The 21,731-nt window shown below is 38.7% G+C and overlaps 1 protein-coding gene and 1 pseudogene across 3 annotated transcripts; both read left to right on the top strand.

Moving 5' to 3' along the window:
* The first annotated feature begins 592 nt into the window (after positions 1 to 592).
* On the top strand, positions 593 to 21,496 carry NXPE4 (neurexophilin and PC-esterase domain family member 4). Of its 3 annotated transcripts, XM_024751649.1 has the most exons (8): positions 593 to 688; positions 5,509 to 5,694; positions 7,629 to 7,733; positions 8,567 to 8,672; positions 14,533 to 15,263; positions 15,766 to 15,827; positions 18,049 to 18,255; positions 20,662 to 21,496. In XM_024751649.1, exons 4-8 carry the CDS (start codon positions 8,577 to 8,579, stop codon positions 21,198 to 21,200), a joined length of 1,635 nt encoding a protein of 544 aa, XP_024607417.1. In that variant the 5' UTR covers positions 593 to 688; positions 5,509 to 5,694; positions 7,629 to 7,733; positions 8,567 to 8,576; the 3' UTR covers positions 21,201 to 21,496. The 3 variants fall into 3 exon arrangements, with proteins under 3 accessions (XP_024607417.1, XP_024607418.1, XP_024607419.1); XM_024751650.1 differs by lacking the exons at positions 593 to 688; positions 5,509 to 5,694; positions 7,629 to 7,733; positions 8,567 to 8,672 and having other exon boundaries at positions 14,712 to 14,799; positions 15,111 to 15,263; XM_024751651.1 differs by lacking the exons at positions 593 to 688; positions 5,509 to 5,694; positions 7,629 to 7,733; positions 8,567 to 8,672 and having other exon boundaries at positions 14,741 to 14,799.
* On the top strand, positions 17,251 to 17,600 carry LOC112403928 (60S acidic ribosomal protein P1 pseudogene; annotated as a pseudogene).
* Positions 21,497 to 21,731: the final 235 nt, after the last annotated feature.

Here is a 21,731-nt window from a genome sequence, read left to right as displayed (position 1 = left end):
TGTTGATTAGTTTCCTAGGGCTGCCATAACAAAGTACGATAAACTGTGTGGCTGAAACCACATAAATTTATTCTCTCACAGTTTGGGAGGCTAGAATCTGAAATCAAGGTGTCAGTAAGATGACACTCCCTCTGAAGGCTCTAGGGAAGAATCCTTGCTCACCTGCCTCAGCTTCTAGTGGCCCCAGGCATTTCTTGGCTTCTGGCAACAGACTCCAATCTCTGCCTCCATCTCCACATGGCCTCTTTCGCTCTGTGTCCTCTTTTCTTTTTACAAGGACACCAGTCATTGAACTTCAGGCCTAACCTAAATTGAGAATGATTCCATCTTGAGATCCTTAACTAATTACATCTGCAAAGACCCTATTTCTAAATAAGGTCACAATCTGAGATTCCAGGTGGACACGAATTTGGGGTGGACACTATTCAACTCACTTACAATCTTATATCAAACAACTTGACCAAATTTGCTTATTATTTCTAATGGTTTGTGGATTATCATTATCTTTTATGTCATCTTCAAACAGACAATTTTCTCATTTTCTGTCTCTTCTGTTATTCCTTTTTTGTTCCCCCTTAGGTCTTCTTACTTTTGCTACAACTCCATGAAAATATTGAACAAAAGTTGTAATGACAAGCAACTTTAATTTGTAACTAACTTGAGTATGAATTCTTCTAAAATTTCACAGGTAAGTGTAATGTAATATTTGATGTAGGGCTTTAATAAACATCCTGTATTATACTAATCCAGTTTCCTTCAATTCCTAGTTTGCTAAGAGGTTGTTTTTACATTGTTGTGTTTTCAAATTATGAATGAGTGCTGCATTTTATTGTCTTATCTTTCAGCATCAATTGAAATGATCACATTTCTTTTATCTAACTGTTAATGTAGTTGTCAGGGAGGAAAAATTGTTCCTCTACCCTCCTACGTTCAGCAGCTGGAGTCCTATACATATTGTCTTTTTCTCTTGATCAGATTTACTAGAAAGTTGCTCATTTTTAGTTTTGTTCTAAGAATTGGCTTTTTATTCTGTTAATCATTTCTATTGTTCCTCTGTTTTATCTCTTATTAGTATCTGCTCCTACATTTGTGAATTCCTTACTTCTACTTTCTTTGGGTTTACTATGCTGTTCTTTTTCTATTCTTGACTTGGACATCTAGCTCATTTAGTGTTAATTCTTATTGTTATTTAATAGCTGCATTTACAGTTATATATTTCCCCCTTAGTACGACTTGGTGGATTTCCACAACATTTGACATAAAGTACTTTCATTGCTATTCACTGTCAAATATTTTATGATTTCATTGTGCTTTACATATAAATGATGAATTTAAAAGTTGTTGAGAGTTCCCTTGTGACTCAGTATTTTTGATTTTCACACGTACTTGAAAATAATGTAGTGTCTCTGTTTGTTTCCTTGGTTTTTACCCTACCTTTCTGGGATTCTTATTAAATATGGATATTGACATTTTTATTTCTTTGATCCATATCTTTTAACTTGTCTTTCACATTCTTTCAACTCCTTCTTGATTTCTGGAGAGTTCTTCAACTTGATCTTCCAGGTTACTAATTTTATTTCTGTATACATTTTACTCTTGCACTCTACTATTATTTATTTTGGTTATTATATATTGTAGACTGAGACTCTTCCACTAGTTCTTCTTTATGACTGCTCATTTGTGCTTTACAGTCAAGCAATTGGTATCTCTTCTCTCTCTCAAATGATATTTATTATGCTTAATTCTAATTCTCGGTCTATGTGGCCCATTACTTTTCTCCTTTTTTATATAGTGATTGTGCTCTTCAGATGTCTCATTATTTTTTCCTGTGAGGTCACATTTCCCTGAAATTATTGGCTATCAATGGTAATGTCTTCCTAGGAGAACAGGCCAAATTCCAAGCCTTAGCTTGTGCCATTGGTAGTGAATTTGCAGGGGTTCTTAAAAGGATTCTTTAGTACTAAGAGCCTGTTTAGATCTGTCCTCAACAATTTTCCATTCTGTTACTCACACACCCAACCCTAAATGACTTTTCTGTACCTCCACCCAAGTACAGTTTTCCCAAGAGTTGTCATCCTCTTATGATCTAGTCATCTAAACCAGAGGTTCTCAACCAAAGGAGGTATTTGGAAATGTGTGAGGGAAATTTGGAGGTTGCTCTATTGACATTGGCATTTAGGGCAAGGGGCTGGGGTACTAAGCATGCCTTTTTATAACGCAGAGAAAAATCCCACACAATGAAGTACTGTCCCAAACAGAATGACAGTAGTGCCCCCAGTAGTGATGGGGCAGAAGTTAAAGTTTAGGACTAGCTCATTCATTTGCACAAGTAGGTTTCTCCTCTGTACTTTCAGGGTCCCCTAGTGGTGCCTGATGCTGCTACACTGCCCCCAATCAGGTGCTCAGAGAGATGCTATTTCTCTGCCCTACGGTAGCAAGGTGGCAATCATTGTTCTAACCAGGGTATTATAAGGAGATTAAAAGGACTCAGAATGCTCGCCTCAATCTTTATCCTGCCCATGGCTTCCAGCTGTTTCCTTCCCTGGGTTCGCTTCCTCTCCCCAAACCCTCACCTCCATCAGGCACAACAGAACCCAGTTATCTTGGACTTCCTAGGGATATCTCACATTTTTTATTAATGTCTCAAATACATCACCTCCTCTCACTTCTGTGGCATCTCCAGGGCTGGATCATGTGAGGGAATCAGCACCCTCTATTAGTATCCCATCCTGCTACCTCACAGGAACACTGATTATTAACAATATATGAAAAAAAAAGTACATGGAAAACTAATTTTGTAAAACGAGAGCAACAAAAGGAGATTCACCCCAGAAGATAATAAGATATTGTATCTTTATATTAGTATAAAGCCATGTTTTTAAAAAAAGCAAAATGAAACCCAAAAGAATAACATTTACAGAAAAATAGACCAAACAGGGTTATACAGCTCAGAAATATAGCAGGTGTAGATGGCAACATGAAATGATAGAAGTGGCAGCACCAATCTGTGTGAACATGATAGTCTATTTGGTAGGTTATTTAGTAGATGATTTGGGGGGAAATGAACCATTTCATGGAGAAATATTTTCTCCACTTGAGAAAGCTTTTAAACTCTATCTCTTGAAATAATTTTATAATTACAGAAAAGTTTCAAAAATAGTACAGAGAGCTCTCATATACCCTTCAGCCAGCTTCTCTAATGATAACATCTTGTGTAACCATTGTGCAACGTTCAAAATCAAGAAATTAACAGTGGTAGATTAGTAGCTAAACTACAGACTTTGTATGAATTCACCAGTGTTTCCACGAATGCTCTTTCTCTGTTCCAGAACCCAATCTAAGGAAGCCACATTGCATTCAGTCATCGTGTCTCCTTAGTGTCTTCCTATCTCTGAAAGCTGCTTAATTTGGCATTCTTTTTCATGATCACTACACTTTTGAATAGTATTGTCAGTTTGTCAAATGTCCCTCAATTTTGTCCCTCAATATTTTCTCATAATTAGATTGGGGTCATGCGTTTTTCTCAAGAGTACCACAGAAGTGGTGTGCCCTTCTCGGTACAACATCATGAAAGGAGATACATCTTATTACTGCTGATATTAACCTTGACCACTTGTGTAAGCTGGTGTCCGCTGATTTTCTCCCTAAAGTTACTATTTTTCACTTTGAAATTAATAAATGTATTGGTGGAAAGATATTCTTGTTTCTCCTCAAACTTTCACCCAGTGGTTTTAGGATTCATCAGCAGATCTTGACTATTCCAACTATTCCTGCAGTGTTCTAATGCAGAGAAATGATGTACCTTGACAATGGACCTGTTTATATTAGGAAATGGAATATTTTTCATTCTGAAATGTCTGTATTTAACTTGCTCCACTTCATTCATGTTTTTCATAATAAAAAAGGGGCATACACTTATTTTACAATCATATAACTAAAAGCATCTTGAGTAGTATAAGCATTCCAGTCAAACCTGAAGGCCAAGACTTCTTGCAGAATTTTAAAATAAGTTCCTCTTCATTCTACCTTGGAGGTAAAGTCCCAGCCGGGCAAACCTGTTACTCAATGTTTGGTCAAAAACTGACTAGGTGGTCAGATGTCCGTATTCTCTTGTTCAAGCTGTGCAAATCCATCCAAGTTGTTCAGGAAACCAGACACATCACTGTCTGAACAAGCACATTCATTTACTTATCCACAAAAATCCCTGGACACGTGCTGCTAGGATAACTAAAATATCAAAGTCAAGGGCATTTGAAAAAGATGCTCACAGTTTTCCTGTGTCTCACTTTTTCAACTTTCTGGAAAATATGTTGTTTCCTGCTGCCAGTGAATAAAAATCTAATAACTTGTTTTTGCAATATGTGTACTAGCTGGTTTCATGTAATTTGGCCAGTGTCTCACATTTTAGAATTGAACCCTGTCTGAGAATTTGGAAGGTGAGATAAAAGTCTTCCTCCCAGCCCCCCAACATGCTCCAGTGCCTCACAGAGATGGAAAGCACTGCTGAGGACCTAACTGAAAGAGCCTTTAGGACATGATGCAGCCCTGGTAGTGAGCTGGAAACAACCCCAGCAGCTGGCACAGGTTTTCGTTGTGTTCCACCAGGTACTGCCTTTCTGCCTCTGCTTCTCCTACTTCTGCTGTGACCATCTAACTAATTTCTACTCTCTGTGTTCTCTGCTTTGTGGATCCTGCTGCCTTATGTCTTCTGCTATCTCATGCCTGCTGGCAGTACCTTGGAGTGGTTAAAAATGCAGCTCTGGAGATCTGGCTTCATAGCCTGCCTCTTCCAGGTGCTGATTCTGTGAACTTAGTTAATGTTTAAACATCCTGTGCCTCACTGTCCTCATCTGAAAATGGTGATGACCTCACAGTGTAGTTCTGAGGGTTAAGTGGGTTAGTGCATGAAAAGCACCAGAACAGTGCCTGGTAAGTCCTCGAATAAATGTTAGCTGTTGTTATTTGATCCGTGAGTCTCTTCCATCTACACCCACCAAGCTCTTCCTTCTCCACATGTATGTGTCTCTTTCACATTCCAGCAAATAGGAGATCTGAATGTAGGCAGTCACCATTGAAAGGGAGCATCCATATTTGGCAGGCATCTCATGCCAAGTTTGAAACAGGTGCTCATCTCTGTTATAGGTGGCCAGGTAACAATGACTTAGGCATGATGAAGCAGACTTAAAACTCTGTTTCACCACCTTTTTCAAAGAGAGCTCTGGGCATGGCAGTCCCTCTGAACTTCGTACACGTTCGCACAATACCTGAAAATGGCACAGAGGCCATGGTGATCTGTTACTAGTAAATCTGGGGCCATGGTGAGTTATCTACTCACATGTCTGCCTCAGCATTGACCTTTCCCCTCACCACCAACATGGCTGAGCTGCACAGCCTGTGCCCTTCTTCATTACATTAGTGACATAGAGTCCTATGCCAAGTTCTCATTGCTGGAACCTTGAGACTTCTTGCTATTGCATCTTCTTTCATCCTTCCTCTCCTTGTACTCAGATCCCATGGATACAAGACTTCCCACCATTCAGTGCAGCCTCCTTGGCAATGGGGTGCATCTTGTTTGATTCCTGAGGCCATGGCAGCCACTTCCCTAACTTGTGACTGAGTCTCCACTGCATGTTTCCTGGACATCTACTCTTTGCTTTGCCCGTTTTGCTTGGGCTCCTTTAGACCCCTGCCAAGGTAAGACTACTCTTACCCTATTCACATCCCCAAAGAATTGATGCTCTCCTGGGTTATATTTTATTGTGTGAACTCATGGCTCTATGTTCCTACTTCTGACTGAGCTCTCATGTTCAGACTACTCATTTAGACCCATAAATGTAAGGGAAAGGAAACTGCTTGAAGATGATGAGGAAACATACTAACTGCAAAGAGCACATATATCGTGCTCACACCAGGCTTTTGAGCAAACTGAAAGAAAACGTGGTTTACAAAAAAAAAGAGCCTTTTATTTTAAATATATTGAACAATAAATATATGAACCACAGGATCTACCTGAACTTGGTTCTACCATAAGTATTGGAGTCACGCTGAGTAGTGAAAAGGGCTCTGAATCAGAGGTGAAAGTGGCAGGAAGCCCGATCTCAGCTCTGTTTCAAAGCTCACTGGATGCTCTGTGCTTTGTGACCGCCTGGAGGGGTGGGGTAGGGAGGGTGGGAGGGAGGGAGATGCAAGAGGGAGAGATATGGGAACATATGTATATGTATAACTGATTCACTTTGTTATAAAGCAGAAACTAACACCCCATTGTAAAGCAATTATACTCCAATAAAGATGTAAAAAAAAAAGCTCACTGGATGCTCTGTGCTTTGTGACCGCCTGGAGGGGTGGGGTAGGGAGGGTGGGAGGGAGGGAGATGCAAGAGGGAGAGATATGGGAACATATGTATATGTATAACTGATTCACTTTGTTATAAAGCAGAAACTAACACCCCATTGTAAAGCAATTATACTCCAATAAAGATGTAAAAAAAAAAGCTCACTGGATGACCTGGACAAATCATTTAAACTCTCCTCTGTGCTCCCAGTTCCTCAAGTCAAGCATTTCTATTAAACTAACCCCAGGTTAACATTAAATATCAAGGTTGATATGACTAAAGCAAAATTAAAATCCATAAATCCATGTGTCTCAGAGTAGGCTGTGAACTTGGGTGGTTGCTGGCACCGGTCTCCTACAGAGCAGCCAAAGTCTCCTACGGAGCAGCCAAACCAGACCTACTGCAAATATTTATCTATTATTAGAGACTCCCTAGGGAAGAAGTGAGCAATTTCGACCAGTTGTATAAGGTTAAACAGCTTTTCCAACAGTCATTATGTAAAGACATAAGAAAGTATTGTTAAGGCCAGTTCCATAGAGCATGATGAAGGATGTTGGGAGCATTATCAAAATCCTAAAGATCCTTGTGAAATAGGTCTTGATTTCCTGCTTATACATATGACTGAAAGGATTGGTGTAGATGTTTAACTTCCTGTGTGGGGCAGCATTAATGAAACTGTGGAAGGATCCACAGTGCAATCAGCTACTGCGTCCTATGAGCGCTGGTGCATTTGTCCTGGGCACATGCTTTTTCTGGCACCATTTCTATCGGTTCAAGAATACAAATCCCAGATGGATTCAAACCCATGACTGTAAGCGGTCACTCTCTTGGTCTCAGAGTGAATCAATATCATTGTCTTGCCTACATTGTATTTGAGGTTCTTTCTTAATTCAGCAAATTTTACCGGGTACCTACTCTGTACTAGATAATACGCACTAGAATCGTCTTGATGACGAGGCTCAGGTGGAGATGAAACGGTTCAGCTTCCCACAGATGACAGTTCATTCAAACTTCCAGATTCATTCACACTTTTCCTTGTCAGGTATTTATTGTACACTTACTAAAATTAACTAATAAAGTCTAAGAACATTAAACTTATCTAATTTAACCATACTGAGAATTTCATTTCTCCTCCCCACCTCTGCATGAACTGAGAACTGCAGCTGTGATCCAGGTACCTCCTTAAGGTGGGGCTGGCAAGCCTGATACTCACCTTACCTGAAACAAGCAGAGTATTCTGGATCTAAGCTCAAAGTATGCAGACTGCAATTTACACCTGTGATATGTCTTGGCACAGAGGAGATGTACCCCTGTAATACACCGGTGGCTTCAGAACAAAGCCTTACCACCCAGCTCACCATAGTTCCTGTGTATGGAATTAAGCAAAGTCTTTAAACTAAAGGTATGAAAATATTTGCAAAATTGGGGAGGTCAGGGAAAGGAGTAACATTTATTCTTGGGTGCAGAAACTTCTAATGTCTATGTATAAACTGGGGATCTAGGGTAGGAGGTGCTTCTAGGGGAGAGAAAATTTTGAGAGATGAGAAAATTTTAGAAGGGCAGTGTTTAAGCCATCTGATTTTAAAAGACCACTTGAAATTCCAGGGCAAAGACAGAAATGAAGATGTAACCATAGAAAATGTTGATAAAGCCTAAAACATTTCTTAAAGAAAGAGAGAAATCTGAATTTTAAAACAAATCTTGTCAAGCTTGAGGGGTGCTAGAAAGGCTGGTAAGACAAGAAAGGGGAACCTATTAACAGATTAGTAAAAAGTAAGCTGGAAAAATCAAGTTACATTTAAAGGGCCCCAGAAGAATGTGATTATCAGAGTCAGTATTTATTGGGATGTTTTGTGTCTGCTCTTCCTGTTTAAGGGAAGAGAATAGGAAACCTGTTAGAAGACACATAGCCTGGAAACTTCCCCTAAGCGTGAGCAGCCCTGCATCCATCAGGCCCTTAGTTGCTCAATTTCTTACAGTCCATGGTGGGCTCCATTCTCAGAAGATGACGAGGAAAACATACTAACTGCAAAGAGTACATATATCGTTTTGTGTACTCTCTTGAGGTACAAGCTAATAAAGGCAGCTGGGAGACAGCAAGAGCAGCAGGAGGACCAAGTTTCAATTCTGGGAGTAACTCATACGAGGACCAAAAGAATCAGGAGGCATAAACTTTTCAAGTATTTCTGCATTTCTTTCCTGGTTTTGTGCCTGTTTTTGTATTGTCTCTTTTAGGATCCCAATCATGACAATGAGAATAACAAATCATAAGTCACTGTTGGTATTGTTGTTTACATTAGCCTCCTGGATCACTTTTACAGTTTTCCAAAACTCCACAAAGGTAGGAACTGCTTTCTTTATGTGTTTTACAAAAGTACTCTTTTACTCGACACTTCATCTGTTCTAGAAAAGTCCAAACAAACAGACCTATAGATTGTAGTAGGGGAGTTTCAACAGCTTACACATCTTTAAGAGCCAAGGTACTTGAAAATAATCATGCAATATGGGAGAGGATAATATTGTGTGTGTGTGTGTGTGTGTGTGTGTGTACACACATTCTTCTTTTGTCACTTATATCTGCATTGCAACAGTCTTCTCCCAATGCTTAGCTTGTCTTTACACCTTCTCCAAGGAACCTCTGAACAACAGAATATTTTCATGTTTATGTAGTAAAATTTATGTTAATACTGTTACCGTTAATACTGTTAATACTTTTTACTGTTAATACTTCTTGAGTACTAATAAACCTTTCCCTATGCTGACATCAAATTATTTATCTAAATATTCTACTTAAAGTTTTAAAGGTTGCTTTAGACATTTAGCCCTGTAATGTACTTGGATTGTTTTTGCTGATTTTTCTTTTATTTCCATATGGATAACCACTTTTTCAGCTCTTTTTATTTTGTAATCCTTCCTTTCCAAGCTGATTTATCATGTCATTTTTGTTGTATATCAAAATCTCTAATAAATACAGGTCCCTCTGTGGGCTCTTCGTTCTATTCCTTTGAACAATTTGTCTTCCCTGTATCAATACCACATGGCTATAGTTAACAGAGCTTCATAATTAGTTTTGAAAACGTTTTTAGTTTTCGGCCAGTCTTGGCTCTTCACTCTCTCTTATATATTTTAGAATCAGACTGTCAAATTTAGTGAAAAAAATTCTACTTAAATTATAAGTGCATGATATTAGCCATATAGATCAAATTGAGAAAACTGATATGTTTATAATATTATTTTGCTGTTTATCAACATGTAATCTCTCTCCATCTATACAGGTCTTCTTCAAGATCTTTCACTAAATTTTATAATTTTTGCATTCAGGTCTTATACATCTTTTGTTAGAGTGATACCACGGTACTTCATAATTTTTTTGTTGCTATTGTCAATAGTGTCCTTTTAAATACATTTTCTAATTGCTCACTGCTGGTGTAAAGGAATCCAACTGACTTTTGCATAAGGAACAGTAGGATTTTACTTTCCAAGATCTTGAAAGACTCATTAGTTCACAGACCCAATATTGTCTAGATCTCTCTGAGGACAGAAAGTATACTTGTTCTAAAATTTTGTTTTGATTTTTCTATTAATTCTGTTCCCTTGGATGTCTCCTCTTTGTTGAACCTGATACCTCTCTCTCATGAGTTACTTTTTTTTTTTTGGCCACGCCACGTGGCTTGCAGGATCTTAGTTCCCCAACCAGGGATCCAACACGTGCCCCCTGCAATGGAAGCATGGTGTATTAACCACTGGACCACCAGGGAAGTCCCTCTCATGAGTTACCTTTCATGAAAATTTTTTGCTAATTCTTGGTTGTGTACTTTCTTACACCTGAGATTCTGTGGTGGTCAGTGTGGAGTGCTGTTACCTGTTTGCTCCAGCATGTTTGTGGCAGAGATGCAAAAAGTGCTGCAGGGCAATAAATGCTCCCCATTTTTCTAAAGTGTTGCCAGGCACACTGGGTCCTACCCACCTCTCCAGCTTAAATATCTGTAGTTTTTACTCTCACCAGAGTACAGAAGTCCCTGTTTCTAGCTGTCTGGCCCAGGCACGGGTGGGGAAATAAGGAGGTGTCAACCTGCCTGGTTTGTCCTCCTGTGAGCCTCCCCTTCACCCCTTTTTATTCCAGTTATCACCCTCCTCCATGTTGGTAGTGTCCCTGCAGTGACTTCCTTCTTTTGCCAAAGCCTCATCTACATGCGTTGGAGCCGTGGTTTCCTTCTTTGATCTAATCTCATCTGCATTTCATTCTTCAGGAGACTGCTTATAAGTTCTGGTCCATGTAAAGTATCTCTTCCTATTTCCCAGAATAATTAGAAAATTTTAAGTTCTTTTCTGCCGTTTATACAATTTTATGGTGGGAAATCGAGGCTATAATATGTGCTTACTCCTCCACCTTGAATCAGAATTTTCCTGTTATTTTTCTACTAAAAAAAAAAATTGTGCAGAGAATATTATTCTACCATACTGAAAATCACTTATAGTTTTCATGTGAAGTTGTAGCAGTTTAAAAACATCTGATAATGTATTGTATGGTTAAAAGATGTTACTATGATAATGTTCAGATCCTCTAGGTACTTACTCTTTTTTAAAAAACATCTTTATTGGAGTATAATTGCTTTACGATGTTGTGTTAGTTTCTGCTGTATAACAAAGTGAATCAGCTATATGTATACATATATCCCCATATCCCCTCCTTCTTTCGCCTCCCTCCCACCCTCCCTATCTCACCCCGCTGATCTCCCTGTGCTATGCAGGTGCTTCCCACTAGCTATTTTACATTTGGTACTTACTCATTTTTAAATTTAGTTCCTGTAGCAACTACTGAGAGAGATTTTTTCATTTCTGATCCTGATTGTGGATTTTTCTATTTCTCCCTTTAGTTCTGTCCATTTTTGTTTCACATATAAATACATGGATATGTAGGCACGTCCACATTTAAGGTTGCTATGTTTTCAGACCAATTGACGCTGTTATCACTAAGAAATGTCCATCTTTATGTCTGATGATACTCTTTGTCTTGAAATCTACTTTAACATTAATGTTAGCTTTTTTATGCTTACATGGTATATTGTTTTCCATCCATTCACTTTCAACCTATAGGTATCTTTATACTTAAACTGCATTCCTTGTAGATAGCAAACAGCTGGGTCTTGCTGTTTTATCTCTGCCTTTTAAAAAAAATTTAACACTTCATTTATTAGATATCATTTAGTAAAACTTTCTAGAATGTATTACTAATCACATAGGTGAAAATATAACAGCTTCACCTTTTTATAAATGAATTAGCTCAAATATTGAAACATTGATCACAAATTCATTTAATAAAAATTCTTGCAAAATTTGATAAAACCATAAATTTTAATGTCAAACTATAACTTTTAATATCAAAATATTTTAAATATTTCAAAATATTAAAATATACATAAATGAATGCATTGACTACAGAACATTATTTTATTTATACATACTGTCTTTTAAAAATCTTCACACTCTAACTATTCCAAAACAGTATGTTTTTTTCTTTTGAGTTTGGTTACACTACTTTAATCCCAGGAAGAGTATTATCTCTGACTTTTAATGAAGTGTTTCGTCTACTTACTTTTAATGGAACTATTAATATGGGTGGATTTAGGTCCACCATTTTGCTATTTGTTTTCTGCTCAGCCATTCTGGTTTTTATTCCTCTGTTCCCCATTTCCTGCCTTATTGTGGGTTGTGTTTGTTTGTTTGTTTGTTAGTATTTCCTTTCAGTTTCTCTATTATTTTCAGAGCTCGAAGCTGTCTTTCTAAAGTGGTTTCTCTAGAGACTACAATACACATTCTCAACTTGTAGAGTTAATATTGTACCACTTCATGTAATCTGTAATAACCTTTCAACCATCCATTTCCGTTTATTCCCCCCCATTCTTTATGCTATAGTTGTCATATTATTACAAAATTGTAGTTCTTAGATAATTGTACGCACTTTAAAGAAACTAGGAGATATACACACAGTATTTTATATTAATACATATATTTATCATTTCTGGTGCTTTTCATTCCTTCCTGAAGATCTATGTGTCGTTCTGGTGTAATTTCACTTCAGCTTGAAGAACTTTAGTTAGCAGTTGTTTTTTTTTTTCTTTTTGATCCCGCCGCCGGCATGTGGGATCTTAGTTCTCCTACCAGAGATCGAACCTGTGCCCCATGCAGTGGAAGTGTGGAGTCTTAACCACTAGACCGCTGGGGAAGCCCCAGTACTTTTTAAAATGCAAGTCCAGTGTTGTCCCTTCTGTAGAGCTAATCACTGTTCTCTACAGGAGAATTAGTCCAATACAAGATACTCTGCCTTTATTGGAAATTTGGACATATTACTATGATTCACTGAGTTCTCAGAAATAGAGTTACTGATAAATGCAGTGAACATTGTTAAAGGTCTTAGTACATGCTATAGAACTGTTTTCCAGAAATGTGGTGCCATTCACACCTAAACCAACAGTGAAAGAGAATTTTAGTCTTACTGCATGTTTGCCGCACTGGGTAGCTCATTTTTAGAGATACTTGCCTGGGATTAAAACCTGACTCTGGTGCTGACTAGCTATACAAACTTGGCTAAGTCCCTTAACTTTGCTGTGAACCAGTTTCATCATCTGAAAATTGGGTCATAAAAATAAATACCCCATATATTATTGTGAGGATTAATGGGCTAACATATGAAAAACATTTAACATTGTACCTGGCACATAATAAATGTTTGCTATTACTGTCTCTTATTTGATAAATTAAAATGTTTTTATTTTTTTAAATCTTCACATGTCAAATAATAAAACCGTAACAATGTTAATCATAGTTAGTCCAGTACAAGCTATTCTGCCTTTATTGGAAATTTGGAGATATTACTATGAAAGATTTATACCAAAAAGTGTTCTTTACAGAATCATAAGTAATAGAGAAAAGCTGAATGCAATAAATATCTAAAAAGACAGGAATAAGTGAAATATTCCATAGGCTGGAATATTATGTGGACCTTTGACATAAGGTGGAAAGTTTTTTTTTTTTTTTTATAAATTTATTTATTCATTTATTTATTTTTGGCTGTGTTGGGTCTTCGTTTCTGTGCGAGGGCTTTCTCTAGTTGTGGCAAGCGGGGGCCACTCTTCATCGCGGTGCGCGGGCCTCTCACTGTCGCGGCCTCTCTTGCTGCGGAGCACATGCTCCAGACGCGCAGAGCTCAGTATTTGTAGCTCACGGGCCCAGCTGCTCCGTGGCACGTGGGATCTTCCCAGACCAGGGCTTGAACCCGTGTCCCCTGCATTGGCAGGCAGACTTTCAACCACTGCGCCACCAGGGAAGCCCGTGGAAAGTTTTTAATTACACTTTTTTTTTAAATCAAAATTCATTGGCAAATATTCAGTTTGTTCACAATCATGTGAAATTGTTATATAGAGGATGAGATAAAATCACCCAAACGGTAAGAGTAGTTATCAATGGTTGGTGTGACTGACTTTTATTTCCTATAGAATTGTGGCATTCTCTCATTTTTAATAATAAATCAGTGTTATTTTATGATTAGAAAATAAATATTTTATAAGCCTATGCTTCTTATGTGCTGTTAGCTAAAGCAATCTGAAAATTACTAATAAATATCACAATTTAATCAAAGTGTAAAAAGTGAAATAGAAAAAAATAGATAATTGTTTATTACATAAAATTTCCATGCTTCTTAAACATTTTCTTAAGGATTTATTTAAATGACTGAATTCTAGTTTTAAGATAAAAAATAATAGAACAATAAACATTTGTTCTCTGCTATGCAGTTAAAAAGCATTTTCTCATTTGGTCTCCACGACTGCCCAGTGAAAGTATATTTTATGATCACCACTTTAAGGAAGAAGATCCCGGGGCTCTTTAGGGTGGAGTGGCTCATTCAAAATAGATTAGCCACTGATGGGAGTTCCCTGGCAATCCAATGCTTAGGACTCTGCACTTTCACTCCCAAGGACCTTGGAGTTCAATCCCTGGTCAGGGAACTAAAATCCTGCAAGTCATGCAGTGCAGCCAAAAACAAAAAAACAAAAAAAAAACAGAAATAGTGAAATCTCAATATATTTTTAATTTTTGTACCTCCCATCATTTTATAAAAGAGAAGTTGGCTAACCTACCAAAACTATTACATTAAATAAGCACATTTTCTTTGTTCTTTATTGTATTCCTTGTCATTTCAGTTATGGACTGTACTCAAGTTGCCCATCTCCCTCCATCACGGGAATTTCATCATGAAATCATGTCCTGCAGCACCACTGGATCCAGCAGTTTCACCAGCAGAGACTGAGCTGAGAATAAAGGGGATCAAGGAGAAACTAGACCAGCTGATCCCACCCAGACCCTTCACCCACGTGAGCTCCACCACCAGCGCCACACCCAGCAAAGCCACCCTCCTCAGCCCTCAAGACACATACTGCAGGGGGGATCAGCTAGACGTCCTGCTGGAGGTGAGGGACCACTTGGGACGCAGAAAGGAATATGGCGGGGATTTCCTGAGGGCCAGGATGTCCTCCCCAGCCCTGAAGGCAGGCGCTTCGGGAAAGGTGACAGACTTCAACAATGGCACCTACCTTGTCAGCTTCACCCTGTTCTGGGAGGGCCGGGTGTCTCTGTCTCTCCTGCTCATCCTCCCCAGTGAAGGGGTGTCGGCTCTCTGGAGGGCAAGGAACCAAGGCTATGACAGGGTGATATTCACAGGCCAGTTTGCCAATGGCACCTCCCATGTCAATACTGATTGCGCCCTGGTTTTAAATTCAAGTGCTGAACTGTGTGAGTACCTGGATAGTCGAGACCAAGAAGCCTTCTACTGCGTGAAGCCTCCACACATACCCTGTGCTGCACCCACCCACATGCATTCCAAAAACAAGCACGTGTCTTATCTTAGCAAACAAGAAAGAAGCCTCTTTGAAAGGTAAATAATTATTTCTGGAGACTACCCAGGCAAATATAGTAATGATTTGGCCTATCTGTTGATCTAAAGGAAACTACTATGAGTATATCAACTTTGGGACTCTGTGAAGAGTCATTTTAGAAAAGGTCTGTGAATTCATTTGGGGACAGTGCCCACTCTCCAGTAGTCCCTAAAGGTTTGGGATATTTAACAATTATCATTGAAACAAAAAATATAAATAAAATAAAAATTAAAAGAGGAGGAGAAATAGACATGTATGAATATGCATGGGATCTAATATATTTTCTCTGCTTCTCAAAAAATTACCTTGTACACTTTCTGGGGATCTGTACTCCCTGGACTAATAGGCCAAGAAATGTAAATTTAATAAATGGTTTGGAACCGTGGGCAAAGTAGTCAGTTATTATCACAAGAAATAACTGAAGCAATGGGTAATGTGGCTTCTTGTGTTTCCTGATCTTGGGGCCACCTGCAGATTAATTTCTATATTTGTTTTGTTAAGGTCAAATGTGGGTATAGAGATGATGGAAAAGTTTGACGCCATTACCGTCTCCAAATGCAACAGTAAGTCCTCCCTGTGTTTGACGGGTGGTACTTAGTACTAGTTCCATTTAAAGCATTTCTTCTTTTTGCGGACTTATTCACTATTACCTGTCCCTATTGTTACTCTGCTTATCAGGCTGGTCTATGGTAGGCCAAGATGCCAGTTACCTAAGTGAATAAATGAATAGAATCATAAACCTGTTTTATAACTCTCATCATGAGGGCTTCCCTGGTGGTGCAGTGGTTAAGAATTCGCCTGCCAATGCAGGGGACATGGGTTTGAGCCCTGGTCCAGGAAGATCCCACATGTCACGGAGCAACTAAGCCCGTGAGCCACAACTACTGAGCCTGTGCTCTAGAGCCCACGAGACACAACTACTGAGCCCACGTGCCACAACTACTGAAGCCCGTGTGCCTAGAGCCCATGCTCCACAGCAAGAGAAGCCACCGCAATGAAAAGCCCGTGCACCACAAGGAAGAGTAGCCCCCGCTCACCACAACTAGAGAAAGCCCACGTGCAGTAACGAAGACCTAACACAGCCAAAAATAATAAAAATAAATAAATAAATATAACTCTCATCATCAATCTTATCATTATCTATCAGGCAACAGATAACCTGCCCATCAGACACATCAACCTTCAAATGTCAAAACTCTCTCCTAATTTCCACCTAGGTCTTATTCCCAAACCACCACCATCAGCACTTCCCACATTGCTACAAGCACAAGAATCACCATCTAGAGGTTTCTAACCTGCCCTCTATAAGTCAATTCATTACAATTTCCCCCTCTTTGTCTTTGGCGCCTTTCAAACATTTTAACATATAAAATAGCACTTCCACACTTATATTTATTAATTGCTCTTCAATTTCTTTGGCTCAAAACATCCTAGGAAATCATTATCTAAAATGATTTAAGGCAAGAACTTTTGTGTCCCTTTAAATTCGACATTAACAACTTGCTAATTGCTACTGAACTCATTTACACTGAAGTGTATATACGACCTACAGGTAGAAATGGCATTTTTCACCCAGGATACACAAGGATACTCATACCGGTTATTAAAATATTAAACCACTTCCTTTGGTTGGTGGATAATCACTGCCCCAAGACCACCAAGGCTAGATACGTCAGTCCATCAGATTCCCAGACTCTTCACAAACCAGTGACTAACGGGTTAATACCTGGCCTGTTCTGGACCTCCAGGACTCTGCTCCAGCCTACAGCCATATCCATGTGGACTGTCCAGGTCCCAAACCAAATTAGTTGTTAATTTTTTTTATATTTCCATGCACTTAACTCAAAGGATTTACAGTTTGATTGTGGCATTTAAAACACTATGACAGTCCTCAGCTGCCGCTAAGGTGCTCCATCCTTCCGAGGAAGCTAAGGCCGCGTTGGGGAGAGGCCCTCACTTCATCTGGCGACAAGCACCGCACCCGGCAGCCCCCATTTAGCACTCGCCCGCACTATGGCCTCTGTCTCGGAGTTCACCTGCATCTACTTGGCCCTCATCCTGCACGATGCTGAGGTGACGGTCACAGAGGATAAGATCAATGCCCTCATTAAAGCAGCTGGTGTAAATGTTGAACCTTTCTGGCCAGGCTTGTTTGCAAAGGCTTTGGCGAGTGTCAACATCGGGAGCCTCATCTGCAACATGGGGACTGGTGGACCTGCCCCAGCAGCTGGTGCTGCCCCACCACTGCTGCCCCAGCTGAAAAGAAGAAAGTGGAAGCAAAGAAAGAAGAATCTGAAGAGTCTGATGATGACATGGGCTTTGGTCTTTTTGACTAAACCTCTTTAGTAACACGTTCAATAAAATTCTGAGCTCTTTGAAAGAAAGAAAAACAGAAACAAAAAACACACTAGGAGGGTGATAAACTTGGGGGTAAAGTGGGATAAAATGACAAGATAATTGAGTTTTCATTACTAAGCAAGAATTGATGTCTTTCCTTTCATAAGAAGGCAAACAAATACTTAAATTTTACCTAGAAGGCCTTTTTCCTGGGAGAAAACATGTTCTCTATAATGAACATTAATGGGTATCATTTAGAAAATTCTTATCAGAGAAAATTTTTTCTGAAAAATAAGTATTCCATTAAGATAATGATGCTTCAATAAGGCTTTTCCTCCATCCTCACACCCTATTAAAAGGATACTTAGAAAAGACAGTTGGTTCTTAATAAATACTGATGGGTAAAGTGATATTTTAGAAGATCCTATCTTGTTGATTCTTTTGCAGAAAAGACAGCTCCAATGAAAAAGAAATGCAAGTTTGGAATGGCATCCACAATCCCCAGTGGACATGTCTGGAAAGACACATGGAATCCTGTCTCCTGTAGTTTGGCTCCAATCGAAATGAAAGAATGCCTGAGAGGAAAATTCATACATCTAATGGGAGATTCCACGATCCGCCAGTGGATTGAATACTTCAAAAGCAGTATCAAGAGTATGCCTGACTAAGCTATTACTCATATCCCTTTCAGAAACATCTTTTTCATTTCAAGGGGAGAAATGAATATGGGAAATGCCTCTTCTTTTTCATATTTGTTAATCACAACACACCAACACTTTCACAAGACATCATTGTCTTTTCTTTAAAAGAATACATTTATTGACTAGAAGGGAGCCAGTTTAGAAAAAGGTTTACTCCATGCCTATCCCTGCAAAATTCACACTTCAGTACTTATCCAGCATGCTCAGAAAATCATGGACAGAGCAGACAATAATAAGATATTATACTGTCCACCTTCTACAGATGGCATGATGATTAAGGGTGTGGCTTCTAAATCCAGATGTCTTGGGATCAAAATATGGCCTCTACATGTCCTAGCTGGGTGGGTTTGGGCAAGTTACATAACTACATAGTGATTTTGTCCTTAGTTTCCTCATCTGTAAAATGGAGATGAAAATAGTACCCACCTGGTAAAATGAGGTAATATACACAATGCATTTAGAATACTGTTTGCTACATACTAAGTTCTCTTTGGTGTAAGCTGTCATCACTATTATTATTTCATGGAAGGACAGATGCTAGGAATAAGGTAATGGCTTCACATCAGGTAGGCACAGTGGTTAAAAGTAGGAGCTTTGGAGCCTAACAGACCTAGACTGTGCCACTTAGAAGCCATGACCTTGGGCATAGTACTTATTTTCCTCATCAATGAACTAAAAATAACAACAGCATCTGGCGGTGGTTATAAAGAGTAAATGAGGTAATGGTTATAAAATATTTAACACATTGCAAGACACACGAGCGCTCAGAAAGTGCCCAGTAAACAACAGCTATTGCAATGATTATCATTAGTTCACATCAGAGTTGGGGCTAGAATCCATTTGCTAGAATCCTAGTCCAGTTGCTCCTTTTACTAAACCAAGAATGCATCAATACTAATTCAGAACCCACTAGTAGATCTTAGCACTCTTACCTGGAAAACTGTCACTGCCTGTCCTGGACCCTGGCTTTTACCACTGGGGACAGTGCAGCTGGTGTGGCTCCCTGCTGGCCTTCCTGACAGGATGCCACTCTTGTGATCTCCACCTTAGAGTGTAAGCTGATTCTCCCAGTAAAAAGGGAAAATCAGTAGGGCCTTGGATCCCCTCCAACAGAAGGGGAGAGTTTTAAATTGTGACCTCTGGTAAATGACTAAACTCCGCCAGATCTCAGTTTCCTCATCTACAAAATTAAGGGTCTGGGGATAACCTCTAGCATCACATCCTATAACTGTGGGTCTCTTAGTTTAAAGAAACTACGAAATTATTGAGTTACCTACCCTCTTGGCTGACCTTTCAAGTTGTGGTAGCAAAACATCTGTTGCACATATTGTTAAAAGTTAAATTGTATGGCTACAGTGTGCTTTGGAAAAGGAAACTGAAATATGTTAGAAGCGGAATGAAGAAAAAATTCTGCCCTTTTCCTCCACCCAACCCTCCAGCATCACTATTTTCAAACCATACTGGTTAAGATTTTAAGTGCAGCCCTTTACTTCTAAGATGATACATGTTACAAAGCATTAATAATCCTTTACTACATATTGTCCTCAGAAGTTCTAGCTACAAAGCAGCTGGCCTTGATAGTTTGACAAGGGTCTAATTAATACGATGAAAAATGAAGGGACTTCATTTTCTTCTATCCATATTATACTTTTCAAAAGTTTTAAGATTGGGTAGACTACTTTCACAAGAATTGTGAGAAACTTCAAGTTTAGGTACAGATTCTGTCACTTACTAGTTGTGTAATCTTGAACAGGTCATTTCATCTCTTGGTTTTCTTTTCTACAATATGGCAATTAAATATATATATGCATATACATTGAGCTTTGAAGTAAATGAATATATCAGTCCTAATAAATGCTTTGTAAAGTCCTTCACAAATGAGTAGTAATATTATTATTATAGATGATGTATTCAGTGCCAATTCATGCATATGTAAAAGAAACACAGAAGTATAAAATATAATTCCAGTCTTAAGGGAACTTACAGAGGACTTGGGGAAATAGGGTTACTTGTTTTTTGAAATATAAAGACATCAATTGGTATCTTTCTCTATCTTCAAATGAACTTAGTCTATAGTTAGCAAAACGTACAAAACTAATACCCACAAAAGTGACTCCATCATCCTCCAGTGAAGTGATCTCAGTGCTCACCATTGCCAGTCGATTTGGTTCTACATGGTTCTACAGAGGGGCAGATATAATTTCTTATTTGTATAACACTTTTGGTTGCTCAATAATTTTCAAACTATTCTCTCATTTAAACCTATAATAAATTAGTCAGGATTAACTTATTTAATCATAAACACCAAATCTTTTCTTCTATTTTTATGACCTTTGTAACTTTTTTCCTTTGTCATCAGCCCTGAAGTCAGTGGATCTGCATGAATCTGGAAAATTTCAAAAACAATTTGCTGTGGACTTGGACAAGAATATCAAAATCCAGTGGCAAAAGCATAGTTATTACCCCTTGGTTGTATCACTGACCTATTCAGTCAAAGAGATTGAGTACATCGCTCGGGTTATTGACAGAACTGGAGGAGGAAAAAGTACTATCATTGTTATTTCTCTGGGCCAGCACTTCAGACCCTTTCCCATTAATGTTTTTCTCCGAAGGGCCCTCAGTATCCATGACGCAGTTCAGCGCCTTCTTCTGAGAAGCCCAGACACTGTGGTTATCATCAAGGCAGAAAACATCAGGGAGATGCACAGTGATGTGGAGAGATTTAGTGACTTTCATGGTTACATCCAATATCTTGCCATAAAGGACATTTTTCAGGATCTCAATGTGAGCATTATTGATGCCTGGGATATAACAATTGCATATGGCACAAATAATGTCCACCCATCCCAATCTGTAGTCAGAAATCAGATTAATATATTGTTAAACTTTATTTGCTAGATAAAACATATCGCTTTAATTTATTCACTTAATTAAAGACATCTATTAAGTGTTTGCTATCATGCCAGATGCTGTTGGCTCTGAACTCTCAATTAACAAGAGAAAATCTGCACTATGGCTGATTTAGTAACCAGCAACTCAACCAAATCAGTTATTTCTAATTTGGGTTTCCACTTACAAATAAACACAAAAATACTTATGAAAAGGAGCTACACTTCTTGATCAGAGTCATGCCACTTTTCACAAGCAGGAAGTCAAGACACCTAATGGTTAAAAGTTCTCTGTGATGCATGGAAATTCAGAGCAATAAAGTCATTATAAAATAAATATTTGGAGAAAGTAGTCCCATTTCCTTATTTATGAGACAAGTTCAAGATGATTTCCAAGTGGGAAGAGAAGTCTTTTGAGGCAATGCTCCATGTACATGGTCCTGAAGGAGCAGGAGAATTTGAAACAAGACCCTCTGGATACAGAAAGCCTCTGACATTTCTCTCCCTAGAGGGACTCCCACTGCTAGGAGCTAATCTATTC

The sequence above is a fragment of the Neophocaena asiaeorientalis genome, unplaced genomic scaffold, assembly GCF_003031525.2.
Source record: "Neophocaena asiaeorientalis asiaeorientalis breed wild unplaced genomic scaffold, Neophocaena_asiaeorientalis_V1.1 scaffold479, whole genome shotgun sequence".
Taxonomy (NCBI): Eukaryota; Metazoa; Chordata; class Mammalia; order Artiodactyla; family Phocoenidae; genus Neophocaena; species Neophocaena asiaeorientalis.
Note: the sequence above shows the minus strand (reverse complement) of the source record. Positions and strands in the feature narration are given on the sequence as shown.

Bases quoted from the DNA above. Each gene is read 5' to 3' on its own strand.
- NXPE4 (XM_024751649.1), top strand. From the start codon at position 8,577: ATGACAATGAGAATAACAAATCATAAGTCACTGTTGGTATTGTTGTTT. The intron at 15,828-18,048 runs GTAAGTCCTCCC...ATTCTTTTGCAG, and splicing joins TACCGTCTCCAAATGCAACA to AAAAGACAGCTCCAATGAAA. The intron at 18,256-20,661 runs GTATGCCTGACT...CTTTGTCATCAG, and splicing joins CTTCAAAAGCAGTATCAAGA to CCCTGAAGTCAGTGGATCTG.